Source organism: Hibiscus syriacus, unplaced genomic scaffold (genome assembly GCF_006381635.1).
Source record: "Hibiscus syriacus cultivar Baekdansim isolate YM2019G1 unplaced genomic scaffold, ASM638163v2 tig00112243_pilon, whole genome shotgun sequence".
NCBI lineage: Eukaryota > Viridiplantae > Streptophyta > Magnoliopsida > Malvales > Malvaceae > Hibiscus > Hibiscus syriacus.
In genome coordinates, this window is record NW_024063280.1 from 154129 (window position 1) to 176024 (window position 21896).

At 36.6% G+C, this 21896-nt stretch overlaps 3 protein-coding genes across 3 annotated transcripts; 2 read left to right on the top strand and 1 right to left on the bottom strand.

The window, feature by feature from the left end:
- The first annotated feature begins 1611 nt into the window (after positions 1–1611).
- LOC120176389 (pollen-specific leucine-rich repeat extensin-like protein 3) lies at positions 1612–3329 on the top strand. Its single transcript, XM_039182817.1, has one exon. It carries the CDS (start codon positions 1624–1626, stop codon positions 3256–3258), a length of 1635 nt encoding a protein of 544 aa, XP_039038748.1. The 5' UTR covers positions 1612–1623; the 3' UTR covers positions 3259–3329.
- An 11586-nt stretch (positions 3330–14915) lies between these two features.
- LOC120176391 lies at positions 14916–17350 on the top strand. Its single transcript, XM_039182819.1, has 2 exons — positions 14916–15177; positions 15584–17350. The coding sequence occupies exon 2, from the start codon at positions 15633–15635 to the stop codon at positions 17160–17162; it is 1530 nt and encodes a 509-aa protein (XP_039038750.1). The 5' UTR covers positions 14916–15177; positions 15584–15632; the 3' UTR covers positions 17163–17350.
- Positions 17351–17548: 198 nt separating this feature from the next.
- LOC120176390 (E3 ubiquitin-protein ligase MBR2-like) lies at positions 17549–20606 on the bottom strand. The gene is made up of 5 exons (XM_039182818.1): positions 18606–20606; positions 18384–18434; positions 18052–18150; positions 17830–17973; positions 17549–17724 (listed from the first exon to the last, which is right to left on the bottom strand). The coding sequence occupies exons 1-5, from the start codon at positions 20361–20363 to the stop codon at positions 17593–17595; spliced, it is 2184 nt and encodes a 727-aa protein (XP_039038749.1). The 5' UTR covers positions 20364–20606; the 3' UTR covers positions 17549–17592.
- Between the last annotated feature and the right edge of the window lie 1290 nt (positions 20607–21896).

A 21896-nucleotide genomic window follows, 5' to 3' on the forward strand; every position in this document is an offset into this window, starting at 1 on the left:
CTTACGGGTGCACTTTACAAGATCGAAGTTCTCAGGTGCCATGAGTCTTCGAGTTTCGTTCACACAAAAGAAATTTATGATTAAAGAGATTATTTTTTGGATTGTACATTTCGTCTGTTTTAATTGTATGAAATGGAAGAGAAGACGATATTTTCCCCTGTTTTTGTGTTCTTCCATGGCTGAAAGGTGAGAGCTTTGGGTATCTGAATCTGTACAGAAAGTGAAGAGTGATTGATGGTATCAACATTCTTCAAAAACCCATTTTCAGGTTTCAATTGCTAATGAAAATTATGAACTGAAAAAACTAAATTCGAATTCATATGAAGAGTGGATTGATTGTTATCAGTGGCATTCAAGAAGAGAAAGGGGAAAATCAATAAAAACAAGGGAAAGTAAGTTCACGAGAGATGAATTTAACGATTCCGATCTACACCGGACCCGAATTTGAATCCGATCTAATCTTATTGAATCCGATTTTTTTTTTTAAAAAATAGGTTCAGATTCTTAAGAATTCAAATTTAAGGTGAAAAATATTCGACCTGATATAGAGAATTGCAACAAAACTTTTATGATTTTTTTCAATTAAATTTCTATTTTTTATTAAATAGAAGTAATATTTTCTTCTAAATATATTATTTCAGATAGAATCAATCGAATTCAAATTTTATTTTAAAAGGACGAATTAAATACTAGAGGGTATATAAATTTTAAATTAAATTCAGGTTGAATAAATTCGATTCAATCCGATTCATTCCCATCCTAATTCCACGTAGGGAACTCTCGATTATCGTTTTAGTCGGCCGCTCGATAAAAACGAAGTATCACCCGAGATCGCGCGATAGGACCAACCGTGTTTTAAGCTAGAACAATCCTTGATTTTATGGGTAAACTACAAATTTGATAACTAAATTTTCATGCGATTCTTATTTTACTCATCATATTTTCAAAAATTTTAATTTATTCACTCAACTTTAAATATTAAATTTTTTATCGCCCTACCGTTAAATCACTAACATTTAGTTGACGTGACTTGTTTTAATATTAAAACCCAACCACGTAAGATTTTTATATAATAAAATAAAAATTAATCATAAAACAAATCCAACATAAAACCCTAACCCCCATGTCCCAGCAAATTCCGGTGATACAGTGGTCGTTTACAGGGACGATGATGCGCTTACGGGTGACCTTTACAAGATCGAAGTTTTCAGGTGCCATGCATCTTATGTAAGGGTAAAGTATTTTTTTAACCATCGAATTTTCAAATGTTACAAAATGGTTATTAAACTTATCAAACTATTACAAATGATCCTTTTAATGTAATAAATAGTACTAACACATTTTGATAAATTTAATGATTTCGGACGTCTAAATGTGTTCAATTGGTTTTGCTTGTTTTCTATTAAGGGCTTACAGTATTTGTCTCTAAAATCAAGGGTGACCTCCAAAATTTGTATGGTGTCTAAATGAAACCAACAATTTCGGACATAAAACAAGACCAAACATCCCATAAACTTCTCAATGGTCGTTGAAACCATACCCTATTATGTTCCCTCAATATAAACCTCCTCCCATCAATGGGTCCTCTCATCAATCTTCCAAGGCCATCCTAGTACATCAAGGATGGCTAGCCTTCATAGATTGTATGCCTTTGGCGGCTTTCTCTTATTTTCTTGTATTTTCTATTCGTTATCTACATCCGTCCTCGCATTGACCGACGACGAGGTAGCTTTCATCGTTCACCGTCAGCTTAATAGCCTTCCCCCGAACGATGAGCTACCGGACGAAGTCGAGTACGAGGTTAAAGTAACGGAGACTTTTGCAAACCATAGGCTTAAGAGAGCTTTCATTGGCCTTCAAGCCTTGAAAAATGCTATATACTCGGATCCTCTAAATAAAACCGGCAACTGGGTTGGACCCGACGTGTGCGCTTACAACGGCGTATTTTGCGCACAAGCGTTGGATGACAAGAACTTGACGACCGTAGCGGGGGTCGATCTCAACCATGCCGATATCGCCGGGCACCTCCCGGCCGAACTGGCAATGTTGGCCGATGTTGCGTTGATCCATCTAAATAGCAATAGGTTTTGTGGGATTGTGCCCAAGACATTGTCTAAGATGACAATTATGTACGAGTTTGACATAAGTAACAACTGGTTCGTTGGCCCTTTCCCTGAAGTTGTACTCACATGGCCCTCGATAAGGTACATTGACCTAAGGTTCAATAACTTTGAAGGACAACTACCACCGGAGCTCTTCGAGAAACCATTGGACGCCTTGTTTTTGAACAACAATCGGTTCACGTCGACCATCCCCGACACGATTGGCACGTCGACGGTGTCGGTCGTGGTGTTCGCTAATAACAAATTCGAAGGTTGCATTCCGCGTAGCATCGGTAATATGAAGAACTTGAATCAGATATTGTTTTTGAATAATAACCTCGGCGGTTGCTTCCCACCGGAATTAGGGATGCTAAAGGAAGTGACGGTCTTTGATGTAAGCTCGAACAATTTCGTCGGCTCGTTGCCGGAGACAATTTCCGGCATGGAGAGCATAGAATTCCTGGATATTTCCGGTAATAAGCTTACCGGAACGGTGCCTGAAGCTGTTTGCAAGTTGCCAAAGTTGGAGAATTTCACATATTCTCGCAACTATTTCCAAGATGAAGCCGATGCCTGCCGAGCGGCACCGGGGAAGAACATCGTATTCGACGGCGCCGTTAATTGTTTGGCTGATCAGCCGCAACAGAAATCGGCCGAAGAGTGCCAACCGGTTGTGAGTAATCCGGTGGATTGCAGTAAAGATAAGTGCAGCAAAGTGTCTTCACCACCAAAGCCACCGGTATTTCCGCCACCTCCGCCCGTGCCTGTCGCCTCTCCACCACCACCAGTTTACTCTCCACCTCCTCCAGTCTACTCACCACCTCCGCCTGTCTACTCACCACCACCACCCGTCTACTCTCCACCCCCACCACCTCCAGTTCTCTCACCCCCACCACCAGTCTACTCTCCACCACCACCTCCTCCAGTCCTCTCACCCCCACCACCCGTCTACTCACCACCACCACCCCCGCCAGTTCGCTCCCCACCACCACCCGTCCATTCTCCTCCACCCCCAGTTCTCTCACCACCACCACTGGTTCACTCACAACCGCCACCCGTCCACTCACCACCTCCACCTAAACCGGACATTACCCTCCCTCCAAACTTGGGATTCCAGTATTCATCGCCACCTCCGCCAATGTTTCCGGGATACTAAATAATATAACTCATTGCATCCTTAGTTATATTATACTGCATATTCTTCCTTTCGTGTATAACAAAAAAAAGAGGCCATGTAAACAAGTTCAATTTTCATTAAAAAAATGAAATCTAATTGCGAGGGATGTTCTTATATATATGAATCTCCATTAAAAAAATGAACTTTGAAAGGCATAAATATTTAGTTAGTGTCGTAAACGAGTCCAGTTGAATTTGTGTATTGTTGAACTCGATTAGATTCAAAAATTTCAAAATTAAGTTGGAATTAACTCGAAAACTTGCGATCTTAAAATTATCAAACTCGAAATAAAAAATTGAAGCTCGACTCGAAAGCTCGCGAGCTTACAATTTCCAAGCATCATTCGAAATAAAAAAAAATTGAAACTCAACTCGAACTCGAACATGAACCTTAAGTACATGAAAATCCTCTATAATATCTTTGTCCTCTTGATTTCTCAGGGCTTTGTCCCGACTATTTCATACCGGCTCATGTTACACAACTGGTTTTGGTGGATGAATCTTCCAGAGGGTATTTACTATGTATTTTTATATTTGGTTACGCTAGTGTCATGATTCTAGGTTTATGCATTTAAGCTATATGTGCTTGATGTAAGGTTGGTAAGATATTACACGTAAATGGTTTAACAAGCATGTTTTAGGTTTCAAAACGAGTAATGGTTATTGAAATGCATGGTGATTGAAGCTTTAGAAGCCTAAACTACGTGAATTATTAACTACATTTGATAACCTTTTAAAATGTTCTAAAATGATAAGTTCGAATGTTTTTTTTAGTTTGTATGTGGATCAATTAGATGTATACCTTCTTGTATGTTGAGGATTTGATGCATGTTTGACGCTGAAGATTACCCATTTGAGTTGCTTGTTGAATAAGAAACGTTTTAGGGTTTTTTTGGGCTAAAGGAAGCTACTTTTTTGAAAATTGGTATTGAGTTTTGTTTTTTTATTATAGAAAATCATTGGTTTTATTAAAAATAGAAAATGTTTAAAATTACAATGAAGATTTACAAGTATAACCGTAAATCTAAAATATAATTATGACATTTTCTTATTACCATTGAGACAAAAACTAGCCACTTAGATCACATAAGGGCCAAAGAAGAAGGAAAATGTTAAAAATGCCTAACCAAAAAGTTAGAACAAAATAAAGATACAAACAAATATGACTGCATCGGAAACAAACCACAAAAGAGGATGAAGCTATTGAAAGGCCACCAACACATCGCAAATCTGAGTTGAGCGACGTGAGAAAATTATCCACGAACGCAAAACGCGTATCCAAATCAATCTCGAGGGTCAAAAGTAGGGAATATCAGCATGATAACAAATAAGTGTCATCTTGATCAGTCGTGACCATGTCAAATCCAACTCTGAGAAAAAAGATAAATGAAAACAACGGCCAAAAAATCGAAAATTACCAAAAGGTATAAATAAATGTGTCACAAAGACAGAGATATTCTTATTAAAAAACTAAAAAAAATAAACAAAGAAAAAAGATAATTGACGGTCGGTAACTAATATCAAAACTGGAGTCGTCACCGGATAAACAAAATCAAAAAAGAAAAAGTTAATTCAATCTATAGAAAATGATACAAATTGTAAAGAAAAAGAAAAGGAGAGGGTGAAGAGCGGTTAGGGTTTTTCCTCTGCATAGTTTTGAAAATTAAAACTAAAGTTTTTGGTATGTTTCCATATGAAATTCCAATGATGTATTAAATTCGAGCATGTTAGCATACGTAAAGAATATGTGAAAATTGACAGCTTTATGAAATAATGTGAAATCTCATGTTTAACAAGTATGAACGAGCATGCTAGTACTATAGATTGCAATATTAATAATGCATATCGTCACATTTATATTGTAACGATCAAAGATGACTGTTGTTAATCAAAGCATGTTAGTGAAATCATACCTAGCATTTAGTTTTAAATTTCTTTATAGTACATCGCCGTTAAAAACTTGACACATTTAATATCTAAACTATCAGTTTTGGTCCGTTTTAGTATCTAAACTTTCAATTTTTTTCCAAAACTTAATGTTAAATCTTGTAGGGGTACTAAAACGAAACAAAAACTGAAGTTTTTAACGGCAAGTACTAAAATGAAACAAAAACATAGGTATGATTTTGAAAAAATAGAAAGTTTAGGTACTAAAATGAAATAAAATTGATAGTTTAAGTATTAAACGTGTCATTTACCCAAAATTTAAATTTCTTTATAGTACATCGCCGTTAAAAACTTAACACATTTAGTATCTAAACTATCAGTTTTGGTCCGTTTTAGTATCTAAACTTTCAATTTTTTTTCAAAAGTTAACGTTAAATCTTGTAGGGGTACTAAAACAAAACAAAAACTGAAGTTTTTAACGGCAAGTACTAAAATGAAACAAAAACATAGGTATGATTTTGAAAAAATAGAAAGTTTAGGTACTAAAATGAAATAAAATTGATAGAGTAAGTACTAAACGTGTCATTTAACCAAAATTTAAATATCCGTTTGAATAGTAGAGAGAGAAAAAAATATCGATACACTCAAATGATAAATTTTACAAACTAAGCCCTAAATCCAAAATAACTTGCATTAACACCCTCAAATTCCAAAACCTACCTCGCTTACAAAGAAATTAAGAACAGCATATTACAAATACCATTTGTTTCCACCCAGAAAAAAAATGGAGCACTTCAAACAAAATCAAAGACGGATTCAAGATTTTATATTAGGGAAACGAACATAAACTTATAAAACTTCAAGGGTGAACTTGAACTTATAAAATTTTAGGGGGCGAAAACATAATTTCAATGATATTACATAGAAAAAAATTTAAAATATACAATAATTTTAAAATTTTAGAGTGTGACCGCCCCTACTCATCCTGCCTAAGCCCATCGAACAAGGCCAACCAGGCCAAAGCGAACCGGAACTGGGAAAGACCGGCCACCCGTCGTCCTCATGACCGCTCGTCGGCTACCGCTTTCACTAAACGCTCTCCCGACGGCTTCGGCCACGGCAATGACGAGCTTTATGGCGAGTTCCACTAACTCCATGCAAAACTCTAATCTCTGCACCACCATTGCTGCAAACCTGCAAGGTCTTTGCCTTCTTCTCTTTGATATTTGTTTCTCTTTCCCTTTTGAGGGGGGAAGATATAAATGATTGCTTGTTGTGGATAAATTCGGCCTTTTTGAAACATCCATGGCCGTGTTCTCTCTCTTTTATTTATGGGATGATGAACTATTTAGTCCTTGAACTTGACAATTATTCTCGGCCTGGTCCTTAATTTTTTTTTCAGTTCACATTAGTCCGCTAAAACTTCTCTCCTCTTTGATCCTTTTGATGAACCGACACTCATAGGTTGTGCCATAACCAAAAATTCAAGTTCAAAAACTAATGTGAACAAAAACAAATTGAGTGTATTTAAGTACGTGTAATTATTTTTTATTTGAGAGCTGAAGATTGTATTAATTTTTAACGACGTGATAATAGTAACGAACTTTAATTTCATCCAATGTTTCGATACTTTAAGTAATAGCATTAGTCTTTAACGACGTGATAATATAAGATTGTATCGCATATTAATGATGATGTCATCATGTTTTAAAAAAAAATAGATTTCGAAATGAACTATTAAAAATACCAAACAGAGTATGAAATTAAAAGATTGATGCCAACATGAGAATAAAAATTCTTTAAATACCAATTTAAAAAGATATATTTAAGTCAAGTACTAAATATATATTTAAAATTAAATTTAAAATTTGAATTCATTGAATTCCGTCTAAAGTCGTTTTCGAGTTAAATTATTGCTTGAAAATTCAGTTATCTCAAACTGAAAATCAGGTTTCGTACGTACAGGGGAGAAGTTAAAGCACATCATTTTGAGGAGGCTTAATATATTTTCAGGCGTCTAAATTATAATTTAAATTTATTTTTGGTGTCTAAATATTATTTTTGTTAAAATTAGGTATTTAATGTTTTCTCTGTAGTATTTTTAGGTGTCTATTGTTAGAAAGCCGTTAAGTGACACGTGTTACATTCAATTTTTTTTTTAAAAATATTTTTAAATGATATTTTATTTTTTAAAAAAATTAAAAAAATATAAATGTGACACGCGTCATTTAATTTTGTTTAATGATAGACACTTAAAATTATAACAGAGAAAACATTAGACATATATTTTTAATAAAAAAAATTCTTTAGACACCAAAAATTAATTTTAAAGTATAGTTTAGGCCCCTAAAAATATATTAAACCTTTTCAAGACGTGGATGACTAAGATAATACATCATGCATATTCATTGCTTTTTATAGGGTAATGTTTTTCTACTTTTCTTGAAGTTAAATTGACTTTTTTTTTGGGTAAAGAACGCAAATGAACTCCGATTATAGGATAATATTTTATTAAATTTTTTGACTATTAAAAGTTATAAAATACTATTCATGTTAAGAATTTTCATTCTCATCTCCATCTCGTGATACATTGTGGCACAAAACTTGAAATCATCCTCGCCTTGCGACTCACAAGATTAAACCCGACCGCTAACGAAATATATACTCATTTTTATCCAATTGGGTGTAAAGTGGGCTGGATCGCTACGAAATACGCCCCACTGACGTCTTTATGTTCGAGACTAACACTAGGAAATAAGAATCTTTATAAGTTAAAAACTTTAATCACATCCATTAAACTAAGTTAATACAACGATTTAAAAAACGTGTAAAACTTAAGAATTTAAAATACCTAAGTGGATCTTAACTCATATATATATATATATATATATATATATATATATTGTTGATGAAAAAAATTATCTCTTCGATCATTGACGATTCACTCCTTTTAGTTTAGATAGAGAATCGCAAATCAGTGAAGATTAAATAATTGATCAGTCTTTTTTTATAGGGGATATGAAGATATTAGGGGGAATAAGAATTCAGAAGAAGAAAATGGAGAAGATATCCCATTCAGTCATGGTTGAGGGATATGAAGCCCTTTAAGTGATGGTACTAGAGATAGGATCATTGTGCCTATTTGTAGGTCAGTAGGTTAAATGGATATGGTGATCATATCTCAAATTTTATTCTAATAGATCATGTGAACCTGTAAGAGATCTCATCTATATTTGTAGCTATTGTAGTTGTCTCGGAGGTTATGATATTGTTAGAAAAATATGAGTTCAGACTCTAGTAAACTGAGGAGTCTTTCCAAAGGTCTTGTCTCACAGAAAAATGATAATTTTTTAAGGTCTTCATGATCCACTTGTATCAATATGACATAAAACTCATTAATTTTATACGAAAATATAATCATCGAATGAATTTAAATAATAGATTTTTCATTAAGAAAATGAAATTCTAAAATTTTAGTCACATCTATACATTTGAGATGGTATGTTGCATCAAACTTAAATAATATATTTTTCGTTGTATATACATAATAAAATTTATCAAATTAAATTGAATTAAATCAAATTTAAATTTATAGATGAAAAAAAAATCAAATTTGGTTATAACCTTGCTTTATTAAGCCAATTATAATTTAATCTTTATCATAGCAAAAACATGGAACAAAATTACGTGTGAAGGTCAGACGCTGATCATTCATTCGGTCAGCATTAGGACAGCATTAGATATAAGGTTAAATTACTTATTTAGTCATCCATCTATTTTTGTAATTCTGTTCTGATCCTGATCATATTTAACGTTATGTTTTAATTATGTTTTGATCATCCGCCGTTAAAAAATAAACAAAATTATTGATATGTTATTTTTTTTTATTTTTTAGTAATGATGTGGTATTATCTTATGATGATATGTTAGGTATGATTTTAAAAAAAGGTAAACTACATCATATACCACCAAACTTTAGGTATTGTGTTGTTTATACCATTGAACTTTCAATTTTACCAATTATAACGCTGAACTTTGATTTTCGTTTCAATTATACCACTGAATCGTTAACAAAATAATGAAGTGGTTGACGACTGTTGACGTAGATACCTCACTAATATGACATCGTTTTGATATGGCTGTTAATGATTTAACAATACAGTGGTAATATTGAAATAAAAATCAAAGTTTAATGCTATAATTTGTAAAATTGAAAGTTCAGTGGTAAAAACGATACAATGACTAAAGTTCATTGGTATCTAGTGTAGTTTACCCTTTAAAAATAGTTGGATGATCAAAACAAAACTATAAAAATAGGTGAATGACCAAATACGTAGTTTGCCCTAAAAGTAATAGGAAGAAAGACTAGGTCAAATCATTTGCTTTTGCTTGATTTCCATCTAGGGGCTTACAACGTTTGTCTAAAATCGTAGGTGACCCCCCAAACATTGTGCGATGTCCAAATGAGACCAACAATTCCGGTCCTAATACAAGACCAAACATCCCCATCAACTTCGATGGTTGTTGGAACTATACCTCTAATGTCGCTCAACACCAATCCTCCCACTTATCAATGGTCCTCTCCACTATCCTCTAAGCATGGCTAAGCTTCAAAGATTACAGTCCCTTGGCTGCTTTCTTGTGTTCTCTTGTCTCTTTACTTCGTTATTGTTGATAAATCGGGCAAAGTAAACGAAAGAACACAAGAATTTTAACGAGGTTCGGCAATGTGCTTATGTCCTCGGTGCCTAGGCGGCGCTAGAAAATTTTATTCAATTCTCATAGGTTTAGGTTACATCTCTATTTATAATAGAAAACCCTGGTACATAATTACAAAATTAACCCTGTACCGTACCGCGAGGGCACAGCCCCCGCACCCCCAACCCACATAATCGTAACCCCCTCTACGAGACTTTCTTTGTAAGGATAGTTGATGTTCACTCCGCTCCATCCCCTGTCCTCTTTACCAATATATTTATGAGCCATACCTTACAAATCTCCACCTTGGCAAATATCCTGCCCCTTAGGAAACATTCAATGTGGGGGGTTACCTTAGTTCTTTAACAACTTGAAACATTCAACAAGTCCAAGCAATGCTTGAACTTGTCTATCGTAACTGGCTTGGTAAACATATCAGCGGCATTCTCATCAGTGTGTACCTTCTGAAACAAAATCTCTTCAAATGCAACCAACTCTCTGATCTTGTGAAAACGTACATCAATGTGCTTAGTTCTAGCACGATATACCTGATTCTTAGCTAAGTGAATAGCACTTTGATTGTCGCAAAGCAGTTGAACACCCAACTCCTTCACTAAACCAGTAAGCCATAAAAGCTTCTTTTGCAGCTTCAGCCGCTGCCATGTACTCAGCTTCAGTTGTAGATAGTGCCACTACAGATTGAACAGTAGACTTCCAACAAATAGGTCCTCCACCAAGAGTAAAAACATACCCTGTCGTAGATCGTCTATTATCCAAGTCACCTGCATAGTCTGAATCCACATATCATACAACCAAAGGATTATCTCGTTGACTACCAAAAACAATTCCATGTCCCACAATACCCTTTAAGTATCGAAAGATCCACTTGACTGCTTCCCAATGTTGCTTACCAGGTTTAGACATGTACTTAAAAACTTGACTAACAGCATGAGCTAAATCAGGACGAGTACATACCATTGCATATATCAAGCAGCCAACAGCATTAGAATACGAAACCTTTGCCATATCTTCAGCTTCCTTATCTGTCTTAGGGCACTGTTCTGATGAGAGCTTAAAGTGGTTCGCCAATGGAGTGCTAACAGGTTTTGCGCTGCTCATCGCAAACCTTTCTAGCATTTTTTCAACATAACCCCGTTGAGATAGCCACAGTCTCCTTGAGTCTCTGTCCCAGCAAATTTCCATTCCAAGAATTTTCTTTGCAGCACCTAAATCTTTCATATCAAATTCCTGACTCAATAAAGTTTTCAAACCGATAACATCATCCATGTTCTTCACAGCAATCAACATATCATCAACATACAGTAATAGAAAAATAAAAGAACCATCATCAAGGCTCTTAACATAGCCACAACAATCATACTCGCATCGGTTGTAGCCAATCTTGATCATATAGGAGTCAAACCGTTTATACCACTGTCTCGGAGACTGTTTCAACCCGTACAAAGATTTCTTCAATTTGCAAACTAAATACTCGTTTCCAGGTTGAGTGAAACCTTCTGGTTGCCGCATGTAGATCTGCTCCTCTAAATCACCATGCAAAAAAGCAGTTTTAACATCCATGTGCTCTAAATGCAAATCCCAACTGGCCACCAATGCAAGTACTGCTCGGATTGAAGTGTGCCTGACCACAGGAGAAAAAATTTCATCATAATCAACTCCTTTCTACTGTGAAAAACCTTTGCTACCAAATGAGCCTTGAACTTCTCCCCCTCTTTTTCTGTTACTGCTGGTTTCTTCTTATACACCCATTTGCAACCAATCAGCTTTTTACCCTCAGGAAGGCGAACCAACTCCCATGTATGATTGTGATTGAAAGACTCCATCTCCTCAACCATGGCTGCCATCCACTTGTCGTTTTCCTGACTAGTAACAGCATCATGAAAATTAACCGGATCATCACTGCTAACAATAAGTGCAAAAGAGACCAAGTCTTCAAAACCCAATCTACTCGGAGGCTTTATATTCGTCCGTCTCACCCTATCTTTGGTGAGACTATAATCCTGCAAATCATCCGTAGTGGAACCACCAGAAGTCGGTTTTTCTCAACTGGAAACTGCTCGAAATCCACCACTGTCGTGTCTTTCTTCTGTTGCAACATGGATTGTTCATCAAAAACAACATCTCTACTGATCACAATTTTCTTCGCAACTGGATCCCAGAACTTGAATCCTTTGACACCTTTCTTGTAACCCAGAAAAATGCACTCCTTCGATTTTGCATCAAGTTTGGATCTCTCATCAGCAGGTACATGCACATAAGCAGGACAACTAAAAATCCGTAAGTTATCAAAACTAACATCATGACCAGTCCATACCTCTTCTGCAACTTTCCCAGCCAATGATGCCCTTGGCGATCTGTTGATAAGATAACACGCCATGTTAACAGCCTCGGCCCAAAAGTGTTTGGGAAGCCCCGCATTCAACCGTAAACATCTGGCTCTTTCATTCAACGACCTGTTCATCCGTTCCGCAACACCATTTTGTTGTGGTGTCTTGCGCACTGTAAAATGTCTCTTAATTCCGTGCTCCTTACAGAAGTGTAAGAACTATGAATATGTGTACTCCGTACCATTGTCAGACCGCAAACACTTGATTTTTCATCCCCTGTCCTCTTTACCGGTATATTTATGAGCCATACCTTACAGTTATCGACGTCTACCCTCGCATTGATCGATGCCCAAGTCGACAACATCGTCCGTCGACATCTTATGACCCTTCCTCCGAATGATGAACTTCCCGACGAAGTCAAATACGAGGTTAGAGTAGTCGAAACATTTGCGAACAATAGGCTTAAGAGAGCTTACATTGGGCTTCAAGCGTTGAAAAAGGCTATATACTCTGACCTTTATGATAACACCAGTAACTGGGTCAGACCCGATGTGTGCGGTTACAACGGTGTGTTTTTGTGCCAAGGCGTTGGACAATAAGAACTTGAGTACGGTGGCGGGAATCGATCTTAACGAGGCTGATATCGCTGGACATCTCCCGGCCGAATTAGGGATGATGACCGATCTTCACTGTTCCATTTAAATAGTAACAGATTCTGTGGGATTGTGCCCAAAACGTTATCTAGGTTTACACTTATGCATGAGTTTGATATAAGTAACAACCATTTCGTAGGCCCTTTCCCAGAAGTTGTCCTCACATAGTCGTCGGTAAAATTCATCGATCTCCGGTACAACGATTTCGAAGGCAGAGTTCCGCCGGAGATCTTCGAGAAACCGTTGGACGTGTTGTTCTTGAACAACAATCGGTTCAAGTACACCATCCCCGAAACGATCTAAAAATCGACGGTCTCGGTCGTGACGTTCGCCAACAACAAGCTCGAAGGCTGCATTCTGCATAGCATTGGCAAGATGAAGAACCTGAACGAGATCTCGTTGACAAATAACAACCTTCTCGATTGCTTTCCATCGGACATCGGGAAGCTGAAGAACGTGACGTTCTTCGATGCTAGTTCGAACTATTTCCTCGGTTCGTTCCCGGACACCATTGCAGGCATGGAGAACGTTGAATACTTGGATGTTTCGCATAACAAGCTCAATGGAATGGTGCCTGAAAATGTCTGCAAGCTGCCCAAGTTGACCAATTTCAAGTTTTCTCGCAACTATTTCTATGTCGAGCCCGATGCTTGCCGAGCACCATCGACGAAGAACATCGTGTTCGACGATGCCGATAATTGCTTCACTGATCGTATAATATAAAAATACAAAAAAACCATAGGATTTTCATCTCTTTGGATTAAGAAATTCCACGTGTTGTCATCAAACCAAAATGTAGCCGTCCATAAAACAAGACAAAAGCAACGCTATACGCATTATACATATGATCCTATTATTATTTTGGACAAAGTACATTTTAAATTATTAAAATACTTGAATGATTATTTTAATTACAAAATTACGAAATATTTATTAAAATTGTCAAAGTAGCATAAAATTTTAATAATTACTTTATATGATGATTTGATTAAACTTAGTGATTATTTATAATAATTTAATAATTTTTAAAATATAATAATTACGATATTTTAATTAATTATTGATATTTGATTTATTGATCGATTAAATTAGAATTTATAGAGATCTATTAAAAAATTCTATTATAATTAAAATAATTATTTAAGTATAATTTAATGACTATAATGTATTTATCCTATTATTTTTCCTCTTGGAATGGTTTGGTAAAAGTTTAATACCAAAATAAGTGTCTAAACTATATCTAAATTCTCGTATAAGTGCCTAAATTATTTTTGACTCATCTAGGTTCCTAACGTTACAAACGTTACCCATTTAAATGTTCGGGCCGTCAACGATGTTAATTTATCTCGTTAAGTGACAACTGTTATAATTTTTTTTAAAAATATTATTATATTTATAAAATAAAAACCTAATTTCTCTTAAATTATATAAAAAACCAAAATACCTAATATTTCCCATATTCGATCCTTAAACCGCCACTGTCCCTTTTTCAGCCATAACTATCACCATCGATGTAGTCTTTGTCATCCTCATAGTCATACGTCATCGTAGTTGTCATCGATTAGCGAGCGAGATCGTGCGGGATTATAGTTTTCATCCTAGGGATTGAGGGGTATAAAACGTCGATTCGTCGTTGATAGGTCACGATTTCATGGGGGTTTTAGTCGCGGGAGATATGAGGTCGGGTGGAGCTTTGTCGTCGACAATGGTCGATGGTCGTTGTGGATTTAGGGGTTGAAATGAAGGTTTTCAAAGTTTTTGAGGTTATTTCAAAATGTTTTTGTTTTAGAAATATATAATTTTTTTTTAAAAAAAATTAAATAAAAAATTTAAAATCACTAGATATTAACACGTGCCGTTGACGGTTCGGACACCTAAATATGGAATATTTGTAACGTTAAAAATCTAGATAAATAAAAAATATTTAAGCCACCTGTTAAAAAAATTAGGTAAAGTTTTGACAATTATTTTGGTATTAAGCCTTTGGTAAATGCATTTCCACTTCGAGAAACAAAGAGAAAGCAAAGCAAATCCACTTATGAACAAAGCCCAGACATTTATTCTTGATGCAGAAAAAGAGTAGCTTTGCTTAAAGAAAAAGAAACCATTTCCTTCAAAACCATCAGGCAAAATACCTTCCTCTAACCACAGGTTTCCTTCCTTCTTCTCTCCTCAACTTCAACCTATTTTGTTATTCAATCTCCTCTGGGTTTGAAACAAAGATTCCTTCTTTTCAGTAAAAATTGGGTTTTTTTTTTTCATTTGTTTTGGGTTCACACTCTCGGGATCTGAGATTGTTGGTCCTCACATAAGGTACCCTTTTCTTCTCCTTCTCTATATTTGGTGTTAATTTCTTGATTTGTTTCTGTTTCTTTTGATTGAATGATCATTGGGTATTTTGTATTTTGTATGTTTGTCGCTTTGTTTCATGGGGGAAATGGGATTTAAGTAGATATTGAAGGGGTTTTTTTTTCAATTAGTCATTGTTTTAGCTCATTCTAGCTATGAACTTTACTGTTTTAGTGATTGGATTTATGAACTTATGCTTCGGTTTACCCTTTTATTCATGGTTTTATACATAATTTGCAACTCCATCGTTGGGTGCTTGATGCTTTCTCGATATTCAATCGGTTCGATACTTGTTGCAATTTGTGTTCTTGCACTGTTAAATGTATAAATATTGGATAATCCACTTTGTGCAATTTGTGTTCTTGTTCAGATATTGGATTGGATTGGACTGGACTGGAACGAACTGACGATTGTACACCATGGCCAATCTAAATGCTTCGGAATCCATGGAACAAAAGGGAACTCTTATGGTGGATTCAAATGTGAATGTGCTTCAACCTTCTATGAACCAGCCAAAGCGAACCTCATTGGACGGTCCCGTGGCTATCCTTTGGGATATAGAGAACTGCCCTGTCCCAAGTGATGTCCGCCCTGAAGATGTGGCCGGGAATATAAGAATGGCTCTCCGAGTGCATCCTGTAATTACGGGAGCTGTTATGATGTTTTCTGCATATGGGGATTTTAATGCCTTCCCCAGGAGACTCAGGGAGGGCTGTCAGAGAACTGGTGTCAAACTCATAGATGTACCGAATGGAAGGAAGGACGCCGCTGACAAGGCTATCTTGGTCGACATGTTTTTATTTGCCCTCGATAACCCTCCGCCTTCATCTATCATGCTGATTTCGGGGGATGTTGATTTTGCACCGGCTCTTCACATACTTGGTCAACGTGGCTATATAGTCATTCTTGTTATTCCTGCCGGGAGTGTTTCATCTGCACTGTGCAGTGCTGGTAAGTTCGTTTGGGATTGGCCTAGCGTTGCTCGTGGGGAAGGCTTTGTGCCTCCTTCAAAGGCCTTAATGCCTTATCGAGGAGGGCCGGCTGATATTTCTGGGTGTTTCATGGGGTGCCATATTGGTGACTATCAAGATGGCCAAAATGAGGAAGAAGCGATAATTTATAAGAGTGTTTCACAAAGCTGTTACAACTCGAGAGATTTCACAGTAGCATCGAGGTCTTTGTCTGAATATACTAGTAATCCTTCAGTTGCCATACCTTCTTTCCCTGCAACTTCGAGATCGCAAAGTCTCCCATCTGGTTTGAATGAAGTGCCGGGATGTCCCGGTGTTTATGATCAGAATGATGTCATGTGGGTTCAGCCCGGAGACATAAATGGTTTGAAGGGACAACTGGTGAAATTGCTTGAACTTTCAGGAGGATGCATGCCTCTTATCCGCATTCCTGCCGAGTATAATAAGTTTTTCGGGAGGCCTCTTTACGTGGCAGAGTATGGGGCATGCAAACTCGTTAATCTTTTCAGAAAGATGGGGGACACTCTAGCTATTGAAGGAAAAGGTCACAAGAGATTTGTCTACCTTAGAAACTGGAGATCGAGCCCAAGCGCACCGCCTTTGGCTCTGGGGGCTGGCTCTTCTAACAGGTTTTCCGATGAGGAAAGAGTGGTAGTCGAAGAATGCGATGAGAGGAATAATGGAGCAGCAAGTTATGATGTTGATGACCATAATCTCGATCAATTTAAATACGAGTTGCAGGAAATTCTGGTGAGTTATTCCTGCCGAATTTTCTTGGGTTGCTTCGAAGAAGTATACCATCAACGCTATAAGAAGATGCTGGACTATCGGAAGCTCGGTGTGGAGAAGCTAGAGGACTTGTTTGACAAGGTGAGGGATGTTGCTGTCTTGCATGAAGAACCGGTAAGCAAGAGGAAGTTTCTTTTGCAGTATGGATCTAGAAAAATCCGAAAGACTCGTACTTGTAAACTCGAATAAGATCAGACAATCGAGTTATGTTGATCAATGCTTCGTCTCTTTGATCCGTCTCTAGTTTTTTTCGTTTTCTTTTTTCTGTGCCAAGGTTTCATAATTGGCAGATAAAACATAGGAGGTGTAATTCATGCATGGATGTGGGAAGTTTATGGATTGTCAACTTCTAATTTGCAACCTCTTGTAAATTTAAAATCCCAGAAATGATGAACTATATTTACATTCTTAAAGCTTGTTAACAATGTCACAAGCATTATTTCAAATATGTATGTATCATTGTCATGATGCTTTATGCAAGTGATTCCACAAGCTCGTTCTGCAATTCATAACACTAATGGCTACTCCACCGCCTCGAAAAGTTTACAGTTTATGATCAAGAACGGCAGCTTAACTAGAAGAAAATTGAAGTTCTCGCTTTTATAACAACTTTTGATCTTCACTTGAGCAAGCCTGTTGTCTTGCAAACAGGACATATGTTTTTCAGCATTAACCACTGTTTGATGCAGTTAGTGTGGAAGTCGTGCTCGCAATCGAGTGTGCCGGTATTGTCCCCATCCACATATTCTTCCTGCCATAGTTAAAGTTCAAACAGGGTAAACAAAACGAAAACTAAACAGGTAAGATGAACAAAGATATTTTAAAGCAGCTTGTCTCTGCTATACTAGCATCGTACCTGACAGATACAACAGGGTTCCGATTCTTGTGTGGATTCTGTCGTAATGGAAGAATATTTATGCTGTTTCATCAACTTCAGAATTGTTTCCTCATTCAGTCCGGTACTCACGTCTCCTATGCGTTCTCCTAAAGCCAGCAGTTCCTGGGGTTCCGGTTGCGATTTGATAAGAATAACCTCCAATGTTAAGTGATAAAACATTAAACATCGATCCTTTTTTACCTCGTACGACATGTTATCAACATCAAGGCGCATATCTCTGTGCCTGTCGTGTGTTTGAGCCATGCCATGATATATGAATGGATCGAACATCGTATAATCCTGAAAGGGTATCACATAAAGATCTAATGTCACCCAACATCATATAATGCAGAAAAGGAGCAAGAAATATTCTCAGGCAACATAGAACTGATGATCAAGAAAAATGTAAATAGATCTCTCAACCTTATCCAGCAAAATCATTGTAGTCAACGTAGGGAAAGCCAAAAAAATTGTTACAGCAAGCAAACAACCTATTTATGTAAATGTAATGGCAACATAATCGAAAACCGAACCTCGATTAGTAAGTTCTCCCCCCTACGCATGGCAGTCAAAACTTGACGGATCTGATGCGTGGAGAAGGAAATAAATTTGAGATGAACATCAAATATGACATGCAAAAGAAAATAAGAATATCAACAGCAATTTATAAACAAAACCATGTCTTCTTAGAATCTACAAATGTGAAGAAACGATGTAAGTTAATAATTAGCAAAAAGTTTTCTCGGAACACAAACCTCGGATATTAGCCGGTGTCTCCCTTCAATATCAGAAGCCAAAGCTCGCAATGAGTGAGGCATCCCATGATCATTATCACCTTGTCTCTCCAACATGAGTGCTGACCTTGGGTATGTTCGACTATTACCTTGGCTGTTAGATCGAGATAGCACTCTTGTTTCTTGTGAGGAAGCAGAAGGACCACCTGAAGATAACGACAGAAAATAACCAGTATTGTTACCAGATTCAGAATCAAATGGAGGAAACAAAGACCAAGGTGCAAATTCTGATAGTCGTTGTTGATATTGTAGTGAAGGGTTCTGAGGAGGAATCCAGGAAGGAGTGGGCACAGATGGGATGCTTGAACTAGGACCAGGCCGATTAGACGATGGAATACTTCCAGAAGTGCTAATATTATTTTCAGTTGCCAAACTCCAACCTGTAGGATTTTGTGCTACATGTCTCATCTCAGTTTCCGCTTCAAACATGGGATGCTCTACATTGCTTCTCGAGATATTTCTTATGTTCGGTTCCTCCCTGTAGGCAGCAGCAGCTCTCTCAACAGGATTAGTAGATCCTGATGGGTTGCCAGCTCTTGAACTAGAAGTCCCATTCCAAGGGAAAGGATTCATATTGCTTGGCGCAACAGAAACAATCCTTGTACAAGGTTGAGATGAGGGAGAGCAAGAATTTTCAGCTATTGCTGCTGTTGATCTCAGATCTCTAGAGTCACCAAATAGGGCAGCTCTAGGGTGACTTGGAGAGCCGAAACTAGACTGCACACCAACCCCAGTTGATGATAAGCTATATGGTGAACATTCTTGTCGGCTTCCTTGATTTGCACTTCTTGCACTAGAAGGAAATTCATTACTAACTACTCCTGTCATACCAAGCTGGTCAGGAGGGCTAGCATTAAGTAAATTCCGAGACGGTGTCGGTAAACCCATGTGACTAGATGCATCATTACGAGCAGGAATAGCATGCATTGCAACATCTTCAATTTGTTCAGAATAGCTCGAAGAACTAGCAGAATAAGACTGTCTGGAAGTACCTTCAAGGGCCTTCCTCTTGCAGGATAAACCCCAACTCCCCAAAGAAGAGCCAGAGCCATCATCAATTTCCTCCCCCTCATAATTAGAGATTCCAGAAGAACTACCAACATTATAAGACACACTGGCATTAGATACCCGCTCTCTTTCTGATCCAATTGAATTGTGCGGATTAGGATCCATACCAGATCCAACACCCGATCCCCCAGTACCCCTGCGGCTAATAAATCCTTCAGTTAGATTCACACTCAGTGGGCCATGATTAGAGCTGGAACCTTCAAAATATAAATGCGCATTTCTAATCTGATTGACATTATGGCCGTTATTCAATCTCCCATGGGAAAAGACATTTGGTGGTTCAACCCGCCTTTCTTCTGACCTTTGAGCATCACCAGCACGAGTACCATATGTAGACCAGCCATGTTCTACTTTTGTTCCATCATCATCAAGCTGGTGATTCAGCATACCCTGATTCGACTGGTTTTGCAGCCTAGCTCTAGAGCTTGGTTCACCAGAATTCCAGCCACTTAAGATCCGAACATCAGGAGTAAGAGAGTTTCCATGCATTTCACCATAAGGGACTGTATAATTGGATGAACGGGTTTCCAAAGGATTCAACAAGTTACCCAAAGAATTTGGTTGACCGATACTAGCATTATCAGGACTAGGTCCCTCTTCAATGTTAAAAGTTTCAGGGAAGGAATTAATGGTGTCCCCTTGATGTTGCATCAGGGACGATATCTTTCACCCAGAAATATTTCAGAGATGCTTAAATAACCCTTGAATTTTTCAGCTTCCCATGGTCATGTAAGATTGACCAGTTGCATTTCATGTTTCACGTATGTCAGCAAGGGAAAACTCGAGACAATAAACATCTTGAACCAAAAGAACGACCTACCATACTGATTGGACATGCAGGCAAGAATAACTTTATATAACACAGAATGCAACACGAAATCTGAATAGGTAAAGTACATCAAAACTAAGTTAAAATACTGAAAAATCGGTGTATCAAAAGAAAACATGATCGAGTAGAAAAAACAATTATTAAACTATTACTGAATATAATGTGCTCATGATTTAACACCTAGCTTCAGCTCAAAGATGGGAAAAGTTCAAAATCTTTAGGTGAAAAACATTCAAGCTTTTGCACCACATCAAAAGGATTACAATGCTGCCACACCCAAATTCAAGATGTCGATTTTTTAAGCATCAAATCATAATATCGATAAAATGTAATTTGCAAAAGCAGGATCTCGGCCATCTGATATGCAAAATTAAGCATCCACATCAACAGAAACACACAAACTTTATCATATTGACAAAACCATTAACCTAAATGTAAACAACCCAGGCCTATCTTGTAAAGCTTTAAATTTTGGACAAAGGTGTAACAAAACAATGAAACCCAAATATTTTTTTATTTATTTGGTAAAAAGTAATACAAAATTTAGCATCAAATGAATGAATTGAAGAATGCCAATACCCAATACCCCAGATAATTTACCAATTTTTTTATTAAAAATAAAATAAAATCGGAAATGTCTGTAGATAAACACCCCAATCAACATAAAAACTGTAGCAAATAACCCAACGTAATCAAATTAAAAAAAAAACCATAAAATAAGCAAAAATTGTGACATCCATAAGGGGTGGAATTAAACGATCTTAGAATTTTAGATCACTAAAGCAAATATATCAAATTTAGAAAGAAAAGGGGAAAACAGCACAGATTAAGAGAAAATACCTGGAAAATATATCTGATTATCTGAGACGATGAAACGCGAAGCGATCAAAAACTGGGTCTTTGAGATTAATAGGGTATTAAGAAACAGTGTTGAAGTAAGGAATCAGATGAGTTTCTTCGATTTTTACTTGTATTTTATTATTTTTGGGGGGAGACTTTTCTCTTGCTCTCTTTCTCGTTGTTATTTTGCTATGTGGTCTGTTTTCTCTTTTTATTTCTGATTATTAAATAAATAAATAAAGTGATTGTTATGATAAAAAAAATTGTTATTCTTTTAGTATTTTTCGGATTCAAACAATTATATATATTATATTTCTAAATTTCAAAAAAAATATTATTTGTAAAGTATGTGTTATGAATAATTAAAATATTATAAATAAATACTATTTTATATTTTACCACTTAAAAATAATCATAACATACTTAAACGATCTCTTAAATATAAAAAATTATAAAATGATCCTCTGACTATAAAGTGTTATTTTGTTAAGTCTCTCGATTATTAAAAGTTACAA